This window comes from Stomoxys calcitrans, chromosome 4 (assembly GCF_963082655.1).
Source record: "Stomoxys calcitrans chromosome 4, idStoCalc2.1, whole genome shotgun sequence".
Taxonomy (NCBI): domain Eukaryota; kingdom Metazoa; phylum Arthropoda; class Insecta; order Diptera; family Muscidae; genus Stomoxys; species Stomoxys calcitrans.
In genome coordinates, this window is record NC_081555.1 from 97,968,333 (window position 1) to 97,992,332 (window position 24,000).

At 39.8% G+C, this 24,000-nt stretch overlaps 2 protein-coding genes across 2 annotated transcripts in view; one reads left to right on the forward strand and one right to left on the reverse strand.

Moving 5' to 3' along the window:
* LOC106095989 (uncharacterized) overlaps positions 1-24,000 on the forward strand; it is a 173,435-nt gene that overhangs the window by 67,707 nt on the left and 81,728 nt on the right. The window lies entirely within an intron of this gene.
* Positions 13,247-20,746, reverse strand: LOC106095992 (farnesol dehydrogenase). Its single transcript, XM_013263480.2, has 2 exons — positions 20,120-20,746; positions 13,247-13,479 (listed from the first exon to the last, which is right to left on the reverse strand). Exons 1-2 carry the CDS (start codon positions 20,690-20,692, stop codon positions 13,303-13,305), a joined length of 750 nt encoding a protein of 249 aa, XP_013118934.1. The 5' UTR covers positions 20,693-20,746; the 3' UTR covers positions 13,247-13,302.

Below are 24,000 nucleotides of genomic sequence, written 5' to 3' on the forward strand. Positions count from 1 at the left end.
TTGGCCAAGCTGTGTATCCTCCCTTAAATGTGTCTGTATCACACGGTGGGAGTCTTGAAACTGGCGCAAAATCTACATCTTCGGGTCTGGCTTGTTGCATCGATTCTCCTTCTATTTTCTCCTGGGTCGCTTGATCCTTCAATGCGTTAATATCCGAATTCAACGAACCTACAACACGCATGTAGCTTAGTCGAGCATCTTTGTAATGAGATCGAAGCTTGTTCTTATCTATGGCGGTCTCTTCCGCCGCGGTGATATGATCGCGACAGTCTAAGTACGATTTCTTGACGTTGTCCCACAATGAATCTAACTCCACCCTTAGAGCCTCAAGACTATGTATATTATCATCAGATTTTGCAGCTGCAAATGTGTTGTCGAAATCTACCAAATCGTTGACGCTATTCGCAAACCTGTCACTCTTAAACTTTGCCTTCTCCATTTTGTTTAAAATCTCTTCCTTCAAACTTTATTTTTATCCAAACCAAAGAATGAGAAGACAAAACAAAATGTTAATCACAGTCGGTGTATGACCACTATTCAGAAATTTACTTTTTGAAGGGTCAGATCCCGATTTCTAGGCGCAAAAATTGGAAAAATTTATTCAATTTTCGTCTTGGTGGGTTAGAAGTAGGCTTTGGAAAACGTATCAGGTATTCTACTTCACAATGTACAAAAACAGAAGATGTAAAACCAGAGTGTCAGCAATCACATCAAACAATCAGAAGAATGATTTCGGTAGAAAGGGTCACATAAACACCTATTCCAAAAATTCCGCACAGGAAACGAAAAAGGTTCCTCAGATTTGCAATTCGCAACAAAACCACAACAAAAACCGACGCCTTTGTGCTTTGGTACTTGGTACCCTGTGGGGACGTGATACAATAAAAATGTTTAACTTGGGTCACTTTGGAGAATAACAGACGTAGCAAATAATCGTAGGGTATCAAGGAAGGATCAGTTTGCAGTGTATGTTCGGTAGCAAATTTCCTAAAAAATTTTTTTCCAAAATCCGCCAAATCCAAAACGGTTTATTAAGCTTTCCGACAAAACGTTGTGTGATCTTTCAAAAAAAAATTTTTGTAAAACAAAATTCAATCGTGTAACGTTTGTCCACGATAAAAACAAATGTTCTCTTTCTTTTTTTTTTTTTTTGACTAAAACCGCTTAATGCCGCACTCGCAACAGTCTAATAAAATGATCAAAGGATCCAACTAAAGGGTTCGCAATGGACTTAGTTTCATTTGCTTCTTTATACACTGATTTACTTAAATGTTGACTTGAGTCATTTTGTCATATATCACAAGGCAAGTGCATACGTGGGGTCGTTATAAAGTTCGTTCACGAAGGTTTGTTATAAAATTTCCAAAAAATGATCTTTATCTTTTGTTAAAATATTTCTTTAATCTCGGCGAAATGTCCTCTTTAACAAACGACAACGATGGGAAGTCCGTCCCAAAAAAAGTTCACGAAAAACAATTGATTTAAGGTAAATTCTTTTTGTTCATATGAAAACACGCAAGAGTCAAAAACAAGGGTCAAGGATGTTTACCGCAAAAAATTTTGTAAACGGGTCAAACAAATTTCCAATTTCATAAGATTGCACGGGTCAAACATACAAAATATATAGGGTCAAGCAAAAAGCACGAACAATTCCATCCTTACAGCAGCAGGTGGAGATTCTTCTAGCAGCACCCAGTATATTTCGTTGGCTTGTCGCGCCAAAAAACGAAAAAACAAGCTTGTACTCACTTTGGTATATAGAGATTTGGGTGTTTGTGTGTATGTGTGTCCGTCTGCTTTTCCCTTTGGATGCGTGGCTGAATTAGCAGACCGTTGTAACGGTATAACCCCAGATTTTTCGAGAACCTTCCTAGTTCACGAAATTGAAGAAAATGTTGTTGTTTTTAGTCTGTGTGTGTGTTTTTGTCACGAACGCGCGCAGCACCGTTTAAAAATTTTGTTTCCAAAGTTTTAGTTTTATTAAAAAATTTCACACCAAAAAAATCAATTGATCTTGGCAAACCTCACAATGTTCTTGGTTAAAAAAAATTCTTTGTCTTTCTTTTTTTTTTGTAAGTACACCAACACTCACAAACCACTTTTGCATTTATAACTTTTCTTTTTTTCCTCAGATTTTCTTTGCTTTATTCTCACAGGTTTTTGGTAGGTACAAAGCACATTTTTTTTTTTTATTAACAAAATTTTGTTTTTTCAATTTTCTATCACGGTATTTTATTTCACAAAACACAATTCGGTTCGAATGGACCAAAATGTTATCGGTCAAACCTTTTATTTTGCCTTTTCAAAGTATGTCCAATTGCCACTTTTAGATTTCAGTTCACAGATTTATTGATGAGTAAGTATAACCAATGGGTACGTGCAATAGAGTATAAAAGATGCCTTATTAATTAGATTTAATCACTGGACAATAGTAGCTTTAAGAATTATTTAAGAATTATGAACATTTGGGTAAGCATATTATTCCACAGCGTAAATAGCTTCTTGCTTTTTGTTATTTATTTTTGGGTTACAAGGTAAGTATGTAGGTAGGTATATTTATATGTAGGTAAGTATATAGGTAGGTAAATAACACATGGGGTAAGTGCAATTCTAGATTAGTTTTTTCTTTTCCAGGTATTTATGTATAAATTCATTTAGTTAAGAGGTAAGTATTTTGTGTTCTTTTCTTTATTCACATGTATTTGTCTTTAACTTTTGTTTCAGGTTTTTATGTACTCTTTTTTTTGACACCACTGTATGTTTAGATTGTTTTTTGTATACACATTTGACTTGATTTCTCTACCTTTTATAAAATGTACAAAATTTCTTTTTTCTTCACTTGTCACGGTGTGGTCGAGTTAAAGGGCGCAAACATAATAAACATAATGACGTAGCCGTCGTCACTGCAGCCTATTCAACAGGCATATTGGCTGCATTCAGCAAAAAAACAATAACAAACTCTTGTATGCAAAAACCAATAGCTAGCGGCGGCTACACACTCATATGTACGTATGTAGGTGACATATGTGTGTATGATCGCAAACCGCTAGCTACGGCGAATTGGAATTTTTGGACTTTTGTTTTGCTATACAGTGAGTGTCAATGAGTTTAGCCCTTGGCTAAACACTTTGAATGAGTTTTTCAAATAGAAAAACACCAGTCATAGAAAAACACTACCTCCAAAATTTCAGGCAAATCGAGTTATAATTGCGCCCTCTAGAGGCTTAGAAAGTCAAACTGGGAAATCGGTTTATACGGCAGCTATATCAAGTTATATACTGATTTAGACCACACTTGGAACAGGTTTTTGAAGTCATAGCAACACGACATATGGAAATTTCAACCCCAGAAGTCTAATCGGAAGATCAGTTTATATGGCGGCTATATCAGGATATAGACCGATTTAGACCACACTTAACACAGTTGTTGGAAATCAAAACAAAACGAATAAAACCAAATTTCCACCAAATCGGATAAGAATTGCGCTCTCTAGAAGCTCAAGAAATCACGACCCAAGATCGGTTTATATGGCAGCTATATCAGGATATCAACCGATTTCAACCATACTTAGCACAGTTGTTGGAAGTCGTAGCGAAACACGTCAGCCAAATCCGTTAGGTATTACGCCCTCTATAGGTTTCAGAAGTCTAATCGGGAGATCGGTTTATGTAGCGGCTATATGAGGTTATGGATTGATTAAGACTATACTTGGCACAGTTGTTGGAAGTTATACTAGAACACTTCATGCAAAATTTCAGCCAAATCGCATAAGAATTGCGCCCTCTAAAGGCTTCAGAAGTCAAGACCCAAGATCAGTCATATAGGCAGCTATATCAAAACATGGACCGATTTGAACCATACTGAGCGCAGATGTTGGAAGTGATACTAAAGCACCACGTGCAAAATTTCAGTCCAATCGGATGAGAATTGCGCCCTGTAGAGGCCCATTGGCCCATTTACAATCCCAACCGACCTACATTTTCAGCTTTACTCCTTCGAAAGTTAGCGTGCTTCCGACAAACGGACGGAAAGGCGGTCGGACGAACAGACGGACGGACAGATTGACAGATGGACGTACACGGCTAGATCGGCTTAAAACGTCATAACGATCAAGAATATATATACTCTATGGGGTCTTAGATGCATATTTCGAGGTGTTACAAACGGAATGACGAAATTAGTGTACCCTCCCATCCTATGGTGGGGGGGTATAAAAATGAGTTTGTGTTTGTTTGTCGGTTTGTTTATTCGTTCCGTATAGATTCAAAAACGGCTGAACTAATTATTTTTAAAATTTTCACAGATTGTGTACTTTAGTCTGGAAGAAAACATAGGCAACATAATTTGTTGATATCGCAAGGGGGGGGCGGACCCTCCCCCTTACCAAAAATGAAAGGTATCAGGCGTAAAGTACGAATTTCATATTAAAAATTGGGTCCAAGTAACTGAGGTTGCCGCTCCAACACCAAAAAACCCTCTATAATAGGTTTATTGGACGAGCATGACAATATGGGATTCAAATGATAGGTATTGGAGAGTAGATTACGAATGTAGCCAGGAAGAAGAAATAGGCTTTATAATTTGTTGATATCGGAATGAGGCGGACATTGTCCCGTTACCCCAAAAAAGCCTCTCAAAACCAAAAGTGGACTGATAGGCACAATATGAGTATCAAATGAAAGGTATTGGAGACTAAAAAACAAATATCGTATTAAATTTTGGGCCCATGCACCCAGCGGGCCGCCCAACCCCAAAACTCCTCTTAACAGATATATTCAACGTTCCTATCAACATGGGACTCAAATGCAAAGTATTCAGCAGTAGATTTCAAATGTGGCATAAAAAATTATGTCCAAGTAGGAGGTTGCCCCACCCCCAAATACCCCCAAATGGTATGATATTCAAATGGAAGATATTGGGCAGTAGATTGCGAATATGACATTAAAATTTGCGTTCAAGTCTAAGTGGCGCTTTTGCTCCTAAAAATACGCCGAATAGAAATAAATGCCGCATTTTGGCAAAATGGGTCACAAATGAAAGGCTTTTGAGAGTAGGAAACGAATTTGATATAATATTTTGAAGTGTTTGGGGTTGGGGCATAAATCAGCCCCCAAACTGATCTTCAACTACTATAGCTATATGGAGCTCAAATCAACGGTATTTGGGAGTAAAGAACGAACTTAATATCTATTTTCAGAGCAAAGTGCCGGTGGCCGCAAAAGCCCCAAAACACCCTCCAAACAAACGAAATGACGAAATTAGTAACCCCTTTATCCCATGGTGGAGGGTATAAAAAGACATTGTGCAAAATTTCGAGAATATCTGTTAAGAAAAACGTTGACAAAGGCTCTAACAATGCAAATCGGTTGATACATATGTATGGGGGCTATATCTGAATATAAACCGATTTGTATGATATTTAACCGCAATGTCGGAAGTCATAAGATAATGCCAAGTTTCTTGTGAATCGGTTAACAAATGACCACATTATTGAAATAAAGGGTGATTTTTTTGAGGTTAGGATTTTCATGCATTAGTATTTGACAGATCACGTGGGATTTCAGACATGGTGTCAAAGAGAAAGATGCCCAGTATGCTTTGACATTTCATCATGAATAGACTTACTAACGAGCAACGCTTGCCCATGCATCCCGAAAAATGCACTGTTTGGTGTGGTTTGTACGCTGGTGGAATCATTGGACCGTATTTTTTCAAAGACGCAACGTTACGGTGAATGAACACATTTCGAACCGAACACTGATTTTGGTAACCACCTAATGGTAACACAAAATTGGAATATAACTTTAGGGTCAAATAATCGTGGGGGGGGGGGGGGGCCTACTCCAAAATTCAACCACACTGACATGTTTACAGATTGGGACAATATGGGTGTCAAATAAAAGGGAATTAAGAGTAGGATACGAACTTGATATAACAATTCGACCCCATGTATCGCGGGGCCCGCTCCTCCCCCAAAAACCACGCAAGAATTATATGTTTGCCGATTAACGCAATATGGATATAAAATGAATGGTAATGTAAAGTATTGGTTGCCCAAAAAGTAATTGCGGATTTTTTAAAAGAAAGTAAATGCATTTTTAATGAAGCTTAGAATGAACTTTAATCAAATATACTTTTTTTACACTTTTTTTCTAAAGCAAGCTAAAAGTAACAGCTGATAACTGACAGAAGAAAGAATGCAATTACAGAGTCACAAGCTGTGAAAAAATTTGTCAACGACGACTATATGAAAAATCCGCAATTACTTTTTGGGCAATCCAATATATAAATCGCCCGATTTACAGTTATAAGGTCACACTTATTGTAATTTTCAACCGATTTGGTATGGAGGAAGTTATCGCGGCCATATTAGTGGTGCAGGGTACAGTTTGTGTTTTTGTAACAAATTCGTACTAAATGTTTCCTTTGTACACAAATTTCATGTTTAATCTCATCAAATTATTTTAGGCCCTAGAATGATCCACTGTATTCCTTGAAAAGAACTACATCCAACTTTGGACATCATATGGGCATGGGTTAGCGTAGCCATAATGTTTCGTATTTTATTTTTAAGGATCAAAAAATAAGATCTTGTTTTTTGGGACACTCTAATGTACGTCTATCGACCAATGATCCATACTACATACCTATCGCAAACTAATAATTTTTTTCTTCTTTTCAGGTAAGTCAAAACAATTGTAAGTAAAAATAAGAAAAACTGCAATAACTGATTCTTAACCAATTTTGATGTACTTCGACTGAGCTGTTCAGATGGGTAAAAAAATGTACCGCACCAAATTTCGGGAAATTCGTGCCAAATTGCAATAACTAATAATAAGAGATATACTTCAGGAAGATCTAAGAGATATACTTCAGGAAACTCTATGTGCAATAGCAAAGTGGGCTACCGAAAGTGGTCTGGGTATAAATCCGTGCAAGACAGGAGTAGTTCTTTTCAGCAAGAGATACAAGTTGCCTACAGTGGAATCTGTCTCCTTGGGAGGAGAGAATGTTCCATTTACAGAAAACGCAAAATACCTGGATGTTTTGCTGGACAGGAAATTGAACTTCAAATCCAACATTTTGGAAAGGGCAAGATAGGCCACTCTTGCCCTATACACCTGCAAGAGAGCCATTGGCAAAAGTTGGGGATTCAGAATGCGTGTCATGCATTGGGTATATACTGCAGTTGTCAGACCTGTAATGCTATATGGTGTTGTGGTCTGGTGGACGGCGCTTCGAAAGTCCACCCACTGTTCAATAATCAACCGAATCCAAAGGCCGCACTGAGAACTGGCACCAGTACCTATTGCCATAAGGACATTCAGGATTCGTTTTCCCGGGAGTGATAAGTTAAGGGCGAATGCTGTGTTAAAGGAAGATAAGACCTCGATCTTCGCTGATGGCTCCAATATGGAGTCAGTGGCCGAAATGGGGGTCTGCTCTCAGCGGAACTCAATATCGGTATATCTTTGAGACTGTCGGACAAGTGTGCGTTTTTGGCAGAGGTGTCGTTGCAGTAGCTGCAAGAGAAGTTCTGTTAAGGGATCTGCAAATGCAAATTTTGCGTATGAACATTCCACTATGGCACAGGGGCAAACTTTTCACATATCAACAAGTGCAGTCTGATTCAAGTTTAAGCTAAATGATAAGGGGCCTGCTTTTTATAGCCGAGCCCGAATGGCGTGACACAGTGCGACACCTCTTTGGAGAGAAGTTTTACATGGCATAGTACCTTACAAATGTTGCCAGCATTAGGAGGAGAAAACCACCGCAGAAAATTTATTCTGATCGTTTCGCCATGATTTGAACCCAGGCGTTCAGCGTCATAGACGGACATGCTAACCTAACCGGCGGTGCTCAAAGCCTTGGGTTCGAGTACGGGGAGATCGAGGTGTGTGACAAATTGTTTGGAGTCTCTGGAAAGGCTCCGAGTCCACTGCCGTGAGGTTAAGGGAGCTTTCTCATTGGCCATATGGCTGCTGTATTATCCTTGATACAATATCCTATGTTTAGATTACATCCTACCTGAGCCGTTTTCAGACAAAAAAATTTCTGTTCCACTATTCTTGTTGGAACCGATTGGAACTACGATATCCCTGATAACAGAAGTTACATAGACTTCTATACGGATGGTTCCAAACTAAACGACCAGGTGGGCTTTGGGGTGTACTCTAGAGATCTAGAACTGGCCATATCGATTAGGTTACCTGACCACTGCAGTGTGTATCAAGCAGAGATCCTTGCAATGGATGGAAGTGGTGTAATGGCTAAGATAAAATTTCATAACGACGACTGGCATAAGTGTCCTCCCAGACAGCCAGGTAGCCAATAAATTCCTAGAGGATGTATTTCTGAACACAAAAACCGCGCTCGACTTTCGCAGAGATCTCAACGAGATGGCTGAACAGTTCAAAACTCATGTGTTCTGGGTGCCGGGCCACAGAGATGTTACAAAGAAATGTAAAACGGACGAGCTTGCGAGACTAGGTTCTACCCTACACATTCCAGGGATACTGGAATCTGTGGGTGTACCTCTAGCGACTTGCAAGCCAAGTTTTCAGGGCCAAGCCCGAAGGAAAGCGAGGAATAGATGGTCACAAAGAGGTGGCTGTGAGCATTGCAAAATTATATGACCCAATATAGACTTGAAGAGGTCTACTGCTTTGCTATCATTGGCTAGAACAGATGTCTCAGTCATTGTGTCCATCACGACAGGTCACTGTCTAATCGGAAAACATGCTGACAGAGTGAAGGTTGCCAGTAATGACTTTTGCAGAAGCTGTGAAGACATCGATAAAAAGGGACCATAGAACAGCCACTGTGTATGTGGCCCGCACTGGCAGTCAGAAGGAGTTCCATTTTAGGTACTCATTTCTTTGAGAGCCTGTTTGATGTAGCGGATGTGAACATTCACAAGTTGTTGGGCTCTTTAAAGTGATCTGGGTAGTTCAACAGTAGGAACTAAAAGGCATATTCCTTCTTCTGTTGCAGTGGTATCACAATGGACGAAAACGTCTAAGTGAGTCTGGTGGCAGACTACCACTTTAACTTGACCTTATCTAACCTAATGACTTAAGAAATCAAATCGGGAGATCGTTTAATATGGGAGCTACATCAGGTTATAGACCGATTTGAACGTACTTGGCACAACTGTTAAAAAGTCATAACAGAACACTGCATGGAAAATTTCATTAAAATCGGTCAAAAATTGCGCCTTGTAAGGGCTCAAGATGTCAAATCGGGAGATCGGTTTATATGGGAGCTACATCAGGTTATAGACCGATTTGGACCGTACTAGAAACAGTTGTTGAAAGTTATAACAGAGCACTATTTGCACTTCAGCCAAATCGGACAAAAAATTGCTGCTTGTAAGAGCTTAAGAAGTCAAATGGATTTATATGGAACCTATATCAGGTTATACACCAATTTGGACTGTTTAAATTCATAACAGAACACTGCGTGCAATTTCAGCCAAATCGGACAAAAATTGCGGCTTCCAGGGGCTCAAGAAGTCAAATAGGGAGATCGGTTTATATGGGAGCTATATCAGGTTATAGACCGATTTGGACCGTACTTGGCACAGTTGTTGAAAGTTATAACGAACCACTAATTGCTCAATTTCAGCCAAATCGGACAAAAATTACGGCTTGTAAGGGCTCAAGAAGTCAAATCGGAAGATGGATTTATTTGGGAGCTATATCAGGTTATAAAACTATTCGGACCGTACTTGATACATCTCAAGAAGTCAAATAGGGACTTCCATATAAACCATATGGAAGCTATATCTAAATCTGAACCGATATGGCCCATTTGCAATCTCCAAGGACCTACATCAATATTTAGTGCCTGTGGACAATTTCAAGCCGCTAGTTTTACGCGTTCGACCGCTATCGTGACTTCGACAGACGGACGGAATGACTAGATAATAAAATAATTCTAATCAAATTTTGGGAGAAATCTTACGACGATCTCCTTGAATTTCACCAGTAATGTTGAAAGTCGAGAATCCTTCGTGCCAAATTTCATGAGTTTCGGTTAGGAAATTATAACATTACTGCACTACTAGTCCAAATAGAACCAGCACACACATTTATGGGAGTTTTTTATAAGTCTGATCTGAATTCTTTCAATTTCAACAACATAGTCTCCAGGACAAATTTTTAGCTGATTGGGTAAAAATTGCCATTTCAACTTTCGACAGATGGAAAGACCGTCAGACCGACGGACACAAAGACATGACGACGAATAATTTAATAGACCGATAGACGGATAAAGGGACAGACGCGGATGATAAAACCCATACAAAAGACAGTGCCTTATAGCATGGGTTAGTAAATTGATAAATACAATGAGTTCAACAAGTTTTCATTTAAATAGAACAATAATTGGTACATAATATTTAACAATTTAAGCAAAGTTACTGATACAATATTTAAGTAAAAAAAAAAGTTAAAACAATTTGTTTTAAAACAGAAGAAAAATAAACTTTAAAGAAAATTTTACAATTTAATCAAAGTTACTGATAAAATAAATTAATAAATAGTAATAAAAAAACAAAAACAAATAATTAATTAAACCGATTATAAATCAAAGATTTGAACTGTCGTTCATTACTTATAATTTGAATACTATGGGGAAGATTATTCCAGAGACGTATAACATTAACAAAGAACTGTTGTTCAGATACACGATATTGATGACGTATTTGTATTACCTGTTTACCTCTTGTAGAGTTGACAAAACGCTATACAGAAGCCAGATATGACCGTTCATTGGTATAAATTATCTTGTGGATCATTTGCAACGAGCGTATCTTAAGGAACGAGTTAAATGACGCGCCATATACTTGTCTGGCAAAGTCAGATATCCCGTCTCTTCTACGCAAACCAAAAATGTATCTAACGACATCGTTAAAGGCCATGTGCAATTTATTCCTATGAGTTACATCACAACCGTAAAAACCCTCGCAAGAGTATAATAGTTTCGGCAGAATAAATGTCCTAGCCAAAAGCATTCTTATTGACAAAGGGGTATACTGACGACTCATATATAAGTTTCGTAAAACGCCGTAGGTCCTGCCCACTGTCATACCGACATGATTCTACCATGAAAGTCTATCATCAAACTCCAAACCAAGGTTTCTTGCAGATGAAACAATCTCAATTGGGGCTCCAGCAATTGCCACATCAAGATTGGGCGGTATTGTCACCCGATTGCTACCAATTACAAGGCACTTTGACTTTGTTGGATTTAAAAGTAGTCAGTTGGCGTTTGCCCATGTGTTTATCCTTTCCAAGTCATTATTAAGTCGTAGTACGCCATCGATCAGCCTCTCCGGCGAGGACCACATATACAGCTGTACGTCGACGGCATACATATGAATACCACAGCTGCGCAACTGTCCAGGAAGGTCATTGCTTTATAAGGAAAAAAGGAGTGGGCCCAATACAGATCCCTGTGGAACACCTCTTGAGACTGGAAGATAACTATGAGGTTGCCCAAAAAGTAATTGCGGATTTTTCATATAGTCGGCGTTGACAAATTTTTTCACAGCTTGTGACTCTGTAATTGCATTCTTTCTTCTGTCAGTTATAAGCTGTTACTTTTAGCTTGCTTTAGAAAAAAAGTGTAAAAAAATTATATTTGATTAAAGTTCATTCTAAGTTTTATTAAAAATGCATTTTCTCTTTTAAAAAATCCGCAATTACTTTTTGGACAACCCAATAGAACAGCGGCTATCAACACATACCGATTGGCTTCTATTCGAAAGTTAGGAATATATAAGATCCGTTGTTCTTTCAGAAAATTGAAATAAATGTTTCAGTTTAAGGCGAAGTATATTGGGATCAACGGAATCAAATGCTTTCGAATGCTCTAAAAGAACAAGAAAGGTAACTTTATCGCTGTCAATATCACTCCTTACATCTTCAACTACTTTCAAAAGTGCTGTAGTGCAACTGTCCTTTGGCCGGAAACCAGATTGAAAATTTGTTAGCAGCGAATTTTTCGCAATATATTCTGATATTTTCCGGTTGACTAGAGTCTCAAATATGGAAATATTGGCCTAAATTCCTGGTTATTCTTTGGTATTGGGACTATCCTTGCCCGTTTCCAAGACTGTGGATAGCAACTCCTTAACATAATATTGTGAAAAAAACGGCACATATACGGAAGAATAAAGGGTAGAATTATCCTAAAAAATCTTGGGTCAATACCATTAGAACCAATGGCATTAGACTTAATCGATTCTACAGCGCTAACGATATCGCTTTGTTCAAAACGCTCAAGATCAAAACGTAGGTCTGTTGAGGTGTTGTTACTACTATGGTTTACGTTACTAAATTCACTGTCGTATAAATGTACGCTCAGGAAAAGATATGTTCAAGAAACTCCTATTAATCTCATCTAAATCAACAAGGCTATCAATTGATGCATTATCTCCAAGTCTCTTTCGTGTTCAATGCCTCTTGAAATTTACGACTAAAATAAGCTATTTTCTTCGTCTTTATACAAGAAGTGGTCTGATTCCTCGCACGCTTGTAATCATTAAAGAGTTCAGGTGATCTAAAACGCTTCCATAGAGAGTACGCACAATCCCTTTAACGTATCAATACTTCAATATCATTATCAAACCACTGATTCCCATTCGAAAAAACAGTTCGGGTCTTCATCGGAACACATTTGTCGAAATCTGAATCACATTACGTTGAAGAAATGCAGTCTGTTCATCTACGCAAGACATGCCATAAACTTCCTGCCACTCAACGGTGCCAATTTATAATTTATATGTTTATAAATCGAATCAGAAAATGATTGTGAGTCGGTTCTAATACTTAACAATAGACCTGTATTTGTTTCGCCTTCTGCTTATGATAGCCAAAGAGGATTGAAATTGCAGAGAAAATTTTTGTGCTTTCAAAATTTTACAAAAAATGCCAAGCTTTTGGGTGTCGGAAATTATTTTATTTTTCCCGACACATAAAGAAACCGCCGAAACCCTATATACTTGCATTACGCCATAGTTTCCTTCACACGAAAGGAATTAATGCATATTTAGAAAATGCAAATGACGCAAACTGCATGCCATTGAGAGCAGAGTTCTGCTTGCGGCAGGTTCTTAGATTATCTATATTCACAAGCGCCTCCCGCCAGTCTATGTGCGAAGTCCAAATTCTTTATCATTATATAATTTATCTACATAATAGCTTGTACTATAGTAGTGGTGTATAAATAAAACACTTGATGAAATTTTATATTTATTTCTTTTGTTAATATGGCTTCTATATATATTTGAAATTTTTAAGATTTTTCTCCAATTGGTTTAATAATCATTTCATGAATTTGGACATGAGGAGGTGTTTGAATACAAAATACAACTGCATCGGCAATATCTTTACTATCCAACAACGGTATATTAGCATACTCTTTAGGAAGATTGCCAATAATTTCAGTTCGAACGCCGCCAGGACTGATGCTCTGAAAAATAAATGAAGTAAAAAAACTGTTAAAGTACAAACAATCGCAAAAAAAAAATGTTGTAGGTTAGGTTGAAAAGAGGGTGCAGATATTAATCCACCCCATGCCATTATGGACATACACCTAAACCAGTAATCGGCTTGTTGTACGCTCTAAAAACTATAAAGTAACCTCTCAAAAGAAAATTTTAAGTTAGGAATTCCGTGCTACTTACAAAATCCTTAAGTGTTTTCAATACCACTCCCCTAAGTTGGTTTATGTCTGGTATTGTGTCTTCACCTAAGTGCCCGTATCTGTTAGACACGAAAGCCGGGCAATGACAAAGGAAATGCTCCATCGTCTCATCGTCTTCCCCGCATGCCCTACACATGCTATCACTTGCTGCACCGATTTTACATAAGTGAGCTCGTAGTCCTATGTGTCCCGCCATGATTCCAATAGCTATACTGACCTACTTCTTGCTTCCTTTAAGTAATGGCTTCGTCTTCTCATGATCTGGACCCTTCCATAGGATTTTCGCCGTCCTACCGACCGTTTCGCTATTCCACAATGTTGCATGTGCATTCATCGCCCACTCCCTTAACTCGAACTGCGTCGACCAGAAAGGCTTCGGGTTAACCAAGTTTTTTTTGACGGCAGTCCTCTGGCCTTCACCGCCAAATCGTCTGCCCCCCTTACTCCGTTATGACCCGGCACCCAAACGATACGGATTTTGCCATCCTCAGGGAAGGCATTAATCTCCTTCGTACACTGCAAGACTGTTCGTGACCTTACCGTCCTGGTTGTTATTGCCCTTATGGCAATTTTACTGTCGGTAAAAATATTCACACTCGACGTCCTCGCGTTAGCACCAGCACCATCTCCGCCTGCAGGACCTATTCAGGCAGTCTAAAACAGATCTCAGTGCCTGGGTTCTCAATGTACTCTAACTTTCATCCATCCGTGTAACATTGTCTTCCAGATGACAATTCTAGGGTTCCGTCAATCCAAGACTGTGCCAATGCCAGCAATGCCTCGAACTCGACTTCAAGGTTCATCTCAGGTATCTGATCGGAAACCTCTTTGCTTTCCTCCAGGTTTCCTATCATCGCCTCGATTATACCGCTATGGTATGAGCTGCTCCCATCCTCAATTCATTCTCTCATCGCCTTAAGTCTCATAGCCGCAGTGGCTGGCTCACACTTAATCTGTATGTCAGTGGGTCGGATATCTAGAATAGTCTCCAGTGCCCTAGTGGGCGTGGTCCTCATAGCTCCGCCTATGCCAAGACAACATGTTCTCTGAACCTGTTGTATGGTCCTAGCGTTACACTTTTTTCCATAGCAGTCCACCAAACTACTGAGGCGTAAGTAAGTAATGGTCTTATCACGCTCCTGTAGAGCCAGTGGACTATCCTCGGATTCATGCCAAATTTCGAGCCTTCGGCCTACTTTTACTCCTTAACAGTCCACCAAACTACTGAGGTGTAAGTAAGTAATGGTCTTATCACGCTCCTGTAGAGCCAGTGGACTATCCTCGGATTCAGGCCCCATTTCGAGCCAACGGCCCGTATACGTAGTGTCCAACATTTGTGAGCCTTCTCAGTACGCTCCTGAATGTGACACTTCCAATTCAGTTTCCTGTTCAAGATCACACCTAAATATTTGATTTTGTCAGATATCGAAATCGTCTTCTTGAGGAAACATGGTGCGTTAAATTGGCTCATCATCGTCTTCCCCGTGAACAGGCATATTTCAGTCTTCTCTGGGTTAACATTGAGACCTCATATGCCATATGCAAGACCCTTTCGGCCCTTCTGCATAGCTCGTTCGGATCCTTACCCCTCAGAAGTATTATAACATCGTCTGCATAGCAGACGGGTTTAAATCCCTGCTCAGTCAGCATCCGTAATAGGTGGTGGTTACCCATAGGAGTGGCGATAACATGCCCCCCTGTGGCGTGCCCTGTGCCACTTTCTCCCTTATATTTATGCCATGGGACACACAATTTATCCACCTGTTCCTTAGCATATCCTCCTTAGTTTATCCAGTCTGCAAGGACCGGCCGGGTCCACCCGGTACTGGTCTAAGGATTGGAACAGTGTGTCGGTTCGCACATTGTTAAAAATGTTGTAAATAAATAGAGAAGCTTTAAGTCGGCTGGCCCGAATCTTATATACCCTCGAAAATGTATCGCTTTCAACAAGCTTGGATACCAAGGATTCCCTCAGATCCTGAATCGATACCCGGAAGACTAAGGGGATGTAATCCCAATCTTTCAACCACCGACTGGAAGATTGGTAGATTGGATGAGAAGGTTGACAGCAACGACTTTTGCAGAAGCTGTGAGGAGATTGAAGAAGAAGAGACTATAGATCACTTTTTGTGAGTGTGTGTCACGTACAATCAGTCAGAAGGAGTTCCACTTTAGGTTCTCATTTCTTTGAGAACCTGTCCGATTTATCGCATGTGAACATTCGCAAGTTATTGAGGTTTTTAAAGCGGCATCTTCCTTCTTCTGTTTCTGTGGTATCATAATGGACGAAAACGTCTAAGTGAGTCTGATGGCCGCCACTTAAACCTAACCTAACCATCACACACAATCTGTCAATCGCTCAAACAAGGCGCATGTTGATTGGTCATAAGAAATGCTCTAAAAATTCGAAACATCTGCATTTTTGAGCACTCAAAACATCGATTTGATGAGCCATCCGCCGTAAAGTCCAGATTTGGCACCGAATGACTTCTTTTTATTCCCGTACGTAAAAAATAAAATGAGAGGTCAACGTATTTCGACACCTGAAGAAGCAGTTGATGCGTTCAATATGCATGTTTTGGAGATACCTCAATCAGAGTGGCGAAAGTGCCTCGACAATTGGTACAGACGCATGCAAACGTGTATAGATCTTAATGGGGAATATTTTGAAAAACAATAAAGTCAATATCGATGATAAATATTTGTTTTTGTATTCTTTAATCCCGAAATATATGGGGCAACCCTCGTATACAAGATTCGAATCGGGCGAACTTAGCCCATTAACGACGAATGGATAGAAAAATAGCCAAGAGTAGAGCTTTTTTAGAAAAATTCTTGCTCGTGTTAGGAAAGAAGTACCCTTATGAAATTTAGATTGGCATAACGCAGATGATTGAAACTTGTTTAATAAAATGTTCTCCGTCCTAAAAGTCATGTTTTGGGGGAAAATTGGCTTGTCGAAGGTCGCCAATTTTTTAAAATCCCAAAAAGTCAAATAAAAATGTTCTAAAAATTTTTAAGAGTGAGATTTCTGGAAACCTTTTTAAAGTCTTTTTATACCCTCCACCATAGGATGGGGGGTATACTAATTTCGTCATTCTGTTTGTAACTACTCGAAATATTCGTCTGAGACCCCATAAAGTATCGTCGCGACATTTTATGTCGATCTAGCCATGTCCGTCCGTCCGTCTGTCTGGCGAAAGCACGCTAACTTCCGAAGGAGTAAAGCTAGCCGCATGAAATTTTGCACAAATACTTCTTATTAGTGTAGGTCGGTTGGTATTGTAAATGGGCCATATCGGTCCATGTTTTGATATAGCTGTCATATAAACCGATCTTGGGTCTTGACTTCTTGAGCCTCTAGAGTGTGCAATTCTTATCCGAATTGGAATGAAATTTTGCACGACGTGTTTTGTTATGATATCCAACAACTGTGCCAAGTATGGTTCAAATCGGTCCATAACCTGATATAGCTGCCATATAAACCGATCTTGGGTCTTGACTTCTTGAGCCTCTAGAGGGCGCAATTCTTATCCGAATTGGAATGAAATTTTGCACGACGTGTTTTGTTATGATATCAAACAACTGTGCCAAGTATGGTTCAAATCGGTTCATAACCTGATATAGCTGCCATATAAACCGATCTTGGGTCTTGACTTCTTGAGCCTCTAGAGGGCGCAATTTTTATCCGATTGGAATGAAATTTTGCACGACGTGTTTTGTTATGATATCCAACAACTGTGCCAAGTATGGTTCAAATCGATCCATAACCTGATATATCTGTCATATAAACAGATCTGGGGACTTGACTTCTTGAGCCTCTAGAGGGCGCAATTCTTATCCGAATTGGAATGAAATTTTGCACGACGTGTTTTGTTATGATATCAAACAACTGTGCCAAGTATGGTTCAAATCGGTTCATAACCTGATATAGCTGCCATATAAACCGATCTTGGGTCTTGACTTCTTGAGCCTCTAGAGGGCGCAATTTTTATCCGATTGGAATGAAATTTTGCACGACGTGTTTTGTTATGATATCCAACAACTGTGCCAAGTATGGTTCAAATCGATCCATAACCTGATATAGCTGTCATATAAACAGATCTGGGGACTTGACTTCTTGAGCTTCTAGAGCTCGCAATTCTTATCCGATTTGAATGAAATTTTGCATGACGTATTTTATTCTTACTTTCAACAACTGTGTCAAATAAGGTTCAAATCGGTTCATAACCTGATATAGCTGCCATATAAACCGATCTGGGATCTTGACTTCTTCGTGCGCAATTCTTATGCGATTGGAATGAAATTCTGTGCGACGGGTCCTCTCATGACCATCAACATACGTGTTTGTTATGGTCTGAATCGGTCTATAGCCCGATATAGCTCCCATATAAATCGATCTCTCCATTTTACTTCTTGAGACCCCAAAGGGCGCAATTTTTATTCGAATTGGCTGACATTTTGCACAGGTCTCCAACATATATTGTAATTGAGTTGTGCCCCAAACCGGACCATATCTTGATATCGCTCTAATAGCAGAGCAAATTTTTTCTGATATCCTTTTTTGCCTAAGAAGAGATGCTGGGAAAAGGAATCGACAAATGCGATTCATGGTGGAGGGTATATAAGATTCGGCCCGGCCGAACTTAGCACTCTTTTACTTGTTTCATTTCTATATTAGGCAGCATTTCAACAGGTGCAATTTAGTGCAAAAGTCATTAAATTCCACTTTTCTTCGCTAAATGGTCACAAACTATTAGGAAAAAAAATTTTTTTTGTTGTTCTAAAAACATACATAAGAAACATTAACAAGTAAAAAGGCGTTAAGTTCGGCCGGGCCGAACTTTGGATACCCACCACCTCGGGTATATATGTAAACCACCTTTCATCAAAATTCGGTGAAAATTTCATACCTTATGACCCATATCAGTTATTTCACACATGTTCCGATTTGGACCAAATACTAATAAGTACAGTCTGAACCATATACGACACGGATGTTGAAAAGCCTAACATAAGTTACTATGTAAAATTTCAGTGAAATCGGATTATAAATGCGCTTTTTATGGGGCAAAGACTTTAAATCGAGAGATCGGTCTACATGGCAGCTATATTCAAATCTGGATCGATCTGGGCAAAATTGAAGAAGGACGTCGAAGAGCCTAACTAAACTCACTGTCCCAAATTTCAGCGACATCGGACAATAAATGCGTCTTTTATGGTCTATATAGCAGCTATATCCAAATCTGAACCGATCTTGGGCAAGTTGAAAAAAGATATCAAGGGGCCTAACGCATCTCATTGTCCCAAATTTCAGCAAAATCGGGTAATAAATGTGGCTTTTATGGGCCTAACACCATAAATCGAAGGATCGGTCTATATGACAGCTATATCCAAATCTGAACCGATCTGGGCCAAATTGACAAAGAAAGTCGGAGGGCTCAACACAACTCACTGTCCCGAATTTCAGCGGAATCGGATAAAAAATGTGCCTTTTATGGCCCTTAGACGCTAAATCGGAGGGTCGGTCTATATGGCAGCTATATCCAAATCTGAACTGATCTGAGCCAAATTAACGAAGGATGTCGAAGGGCCTAACACAACTCACTGTCCCGAATTTCAGCGGAATCGGATACAAAATGTGGCTTTTATGGCCCTTAGACCCTAAATCGGAGGGTCGGTCTATATGGCAGCTATATCCAAATCTGAACCGATCTGACCCAAATTGACGAAGGATGTCGAAGGGCCTAACACAACTCACTGTCCCGAATTTCAGCGGAATCGGATACAAAATGTGGCTTTTATGGCCCTTAGACCCTAAATCGGAGGGTCGGTCTATATGGCAGCTATATCCAAATCTGGACCGATCTGAGCCAAATTAATGAAGAATATCGAAGGGCCTACCAAAACTCACTTTTTCAAATTTTAGCAAAATCGGATATTAAATGTGGCTTTTATGGGCCTAAGACCCTAAATCGGCGGATCGGTCTATATGGGGGCTATATGAAGATATAGTCCGATATAGCCCATCTTCGAACTTAACCGGCTTATGGACAAAAAAATAATCTGTGCAAAATTTCAGCTCAATATCTCAATTTTTAAAGACTGTAGCGTGATTTCAACAGACAGACGGACAGACGGACGGACATGCCTAGATCGTCTTAGATTTTTACGCGGATCAAGAATATATATACTTTATAGGGTCGGAAATGGATATTTCGATGTGTTGCAAACGGAATGACAAAATGAATATACCCCCATCCTTCGGTGGTGGGTATAAAAATGCTCTAAATAATGAATATATGAAATTGCCTTCAAATCGGACAAAGGAATCGAAGGTCAGGCGTTAATGGTTTCAGACTTACTTTCAATATCCCGTTTTCGGAATGCTTTCCCTGTAACTTACCGTAATTTTAATTTTAGTTTGTTCCGTTTGAAATTCTTGTCTCAAAACTTCGGTCATTGCCGTCACTGCATGCTTGGAGGGTGCATAGGCATTTAAACTGTACAGAGGTATAATTGGAATTCTGTGTCCAGCAACACTGTTGATAATTATAATATGACCATCGACATTACGCTGTTTCATGTTGCGGAAAGCCTCACGTGTACACCAAATCACACCCATTATATTTGTATTAATAGTTTCACTAATGCTTTGCGAATTATCCTCATCAATGAGTTTAATTGGTTTGAAAACGCCAGCATTGTTAATGAGAATATCGACACCACCAAATTTCATGGCAATCCAAGCAAAAGCTTCCTTTACACTCTCCTCCACACCAACATCGCATTTATAGCTGTGGAAATTCTTTTGATATTTTTCACCTATCAAAGAACGCGTTTGGGTTTCTATTTTTTCCAGACGTCTTGCCAAGCCCACCACTATCATTCCCTGCTCGACAAGGGCTTTACATATGGCAGCACCTATGCCGGCACTTGCGCCAGTGACCACGGCGATTTTGTTTTGCCAACGTTCCATGTCCAGTGATTTCGATGTCGCTTCCGATTGTTGCGTGTTGCTGTTAGGGCTACAATTTCGAGACTGTTTGATATAGAGGGCTTTTTAAAGAATTGTCATATTATGTTGAGATTAATGTCAATGATCTAGAGTCTTCCGCAGACAGCGAAATTTAAGGGTGTGTTTTTAGAGTGATGGAGTTTTAAAACGTTTTTTTTTTTTTTTTTAATTTTTGGCAATTTTTTATCGTTTTAAAAATGCAGTTTTATGGACCTTTGAACTTAAATCGGGAGATCGGTATCTGTATATGACAACTATATCCAAATATAGACTGATCTGAACTATATTGAACACGAACGTCGAAGAGCCCAACACAGCCCACTGTGGCAAATTTCAGCGAAATAGTGTAATAAACGTACTTTTATAGCCCAAGAACATAAATCGGGAGATCGGTATATATGGCAGCTATATCCATATATAGTCCGATCTTGACCATACTCGGTACGAATATCAAAGAGCCTATCGGAACTGATTGTGCTTCATTTTAGCGCCATCAGTTAATAAATCCTCCTTTTATAGGCTTAAAACATTAAATCGGGAGATCAGTATATATGGCAGCTTCATACAAATCTAAACCGATCTAGGCCGTATTGAACAGGGATGTCGAGAAGCCTGACACAATTCGCCATACAAAATTTTAGCGAAATTGGTCAATAAATACGCCTATTAGGGCTCAAGACCTTATGACAGTTATATTGAAATATAGACCGATCTTAACCATACTCGGTTCGATTATCGGGGGGCCTAACGTAACTCATTCTGCCTAATTTGGGCAAAATCGGTTAATAACTTTTCCTTTAATGGGCCTAAAACCTTTAATCGGGAGATCGATACGTGGCAGCTATATCCAAATCTGGACCGATCTGGGCCTTGGCCTGTAGGTCCATCGAAACCATTCCGGTTATTATAAGGACTGAGGGCTCTGCCACTGTCCGGTAGGAAGATATGAGCCTAAGAGCCGTTGTCCTCTGTATCCAGAGCAGAGATTTTGCTAGGCATGCAGTGTCGGGTTCCATATTTCACTCCCATATAGGAGGATGCTATTGCATGTCTCCATTGAGAGTCTGCGGATATTTGACCGATCTCCGACCAGAATGTCGTCTATGCGCTTTTACACTTCCACTAAGATATTTTTTTCTCTTTAGAATCAACAACTCTGTCCTTTGCATCGCATGATGCAAGCCGTTTGAGTCCAGCCTGTACTTTGCTCTCAGCATGCCCCACCGTAGTATAAACTCTGAACTTTCCATGTCTCTTGGCATGATATTGCAGCGATGTCATCATCATATTTAGAAAGATGCCGTCTGGTATTTCTGTTCCCAGCATTCCAAGGATCAGGTCTAAATATGGAGCCTTGCGCCACTCCTGATGTGACCTCATATTCATACGTTCCACTGTTATTCATGCCCTACACATGCAACTGTTAGCATGTGTAGGGCATGTGGGGAAGATTATGAGACGCTGGAGCATTTCCTATGTCAATGCCCGGCTTTCGCTGCTAACATACACCGGTACTTAGGTGGGGACACAATACCAGACAGGAACCAACTTAGGAGTGTGGTATGGAAAACAATTCAGGATTATGTAATTGGCATGGAATTCCTAACTTAGATTTTCTTTTTCGAGCACACAACAAGTCAATTACTGGCTAAGGTATTGGGTTGCCCAAAAAGTAATTGCGGATTTTTTAAAAGAAAGTAAATGCATTTTTAATAAAACTTAGAATGAACTTTAATCAAATATACTTTTTTTACACTTTTTTTCTAAAGCAAACTAAAAGTAACAGCTGATAACTGACAGAAGAATGAATGCAAATACAGAGTCACTAGCTGTGAAAAAATTTGTCAACGCCGACTATATGAAAAATCCGCAATTACTTATTGGGCAACCCAATATATGTCTATAGTGACATGGGGCGGATTTATATCCGCACCCTCTTTTCAATCTAACCTAACCCTGTTATTCAGGTAACTTCTCGTTATTCTCATCTGATACACCGGTATATTAGAGTCCATTCTGAGTGCTTGGAGGACGTCAGACTAACTGAGGGTAACTAAAGACTAGCTGAATGCGTTCTTCACATCCAGTGCAGCTAAGAGGACAATCGGCCGGGAGTATTGGTTCCTTTACCTAGCCGCCTCTACTATCTCCACCACATCTGTAAGGGCTCCGATTGTAGATATTCCTGCCGGCAAGCCATGTTGTCTCATTGAGAGTACACCTCCCTCATTGATAGCGTCCTGGAGCCGTGGCTTAATAAGTAGCACCAGAAGTTTGCCGGTCGTATCCAGCATACAGAATGACCTGTGTGAGGATGGGGAAGTGGGATCATCTTTGCCCTTATTTTTGAGCACCAGCTTTTGTTTCTTCCATACCTCCGGAAAAACACCTTCGAATAGGCACCGATATAACATTCCTAGAAGAAATTTAGGTCTGTTTTCCACTATCTGGCTGATGACCTCGGCTGGTATTCCATCGGTACCGGGGGCTTTTCTGCTCTGAAGGCTGCGGGCAGCATTCCTTAGCTCCCATATCATAAACGGGTTTATATTGTCCGTGGGCTCTTCATAAACTTAATCTTCTAATCTTCTCTATGGTGGTGTCGGAGCAAGAGTGTGTGGACTAAATTTACCTTTGTTCTTCCGTCCATCACCGCTGTTTGGCCCCGGGAGCCGAGTTTTTCCTTCACAATTTTGTATGCGAGGCTCCAAGGGTTTCGGCTTATGTCTTCTCTTAATTGCTCATACTTTTCTTTCTTGCTCCTATCTATTAATGCAGCTAGTAATTTTTTGCCCCCTTGCGTAGAGCGTGTTCTGTCTCGGCCATGGTTCTGCGGCGAGTTCTCATGTATCTGCGTCTTAGTCTAATGCAATTGATTCGCTGCTCAGATAAAGCGTCATTCCACCAGTGTACTGCGGTTCTATTTCCCCTCGGCCTTTACAGTCTTGGCATGGGTTACTTGCATCCACTCCTATAATGCCCATCACTCGTTCCACTGTCGACAGAACGTTTAGTACATGCTCTGATCGCTGGGCTTGCTGGTCAATTTCCGCTAGGAGTTTCGAATTGTCAAGCTTGTTCAAGTTCCACTTTCGTGTACATGCCCTCAGTCCCTCATTAGCTGTGTTCCTTCCAGTATAAAAGAAGAACATATTATACTGGCTGTTATTGTTGTTGTATCCACATTTTCATGTGGAGGTGGCGATCCTCGCTAAGCTCCTGTAGGTAAGCAAGGTCGTTGCGGTCCAGAGGACCGATGTTGCGCGAAC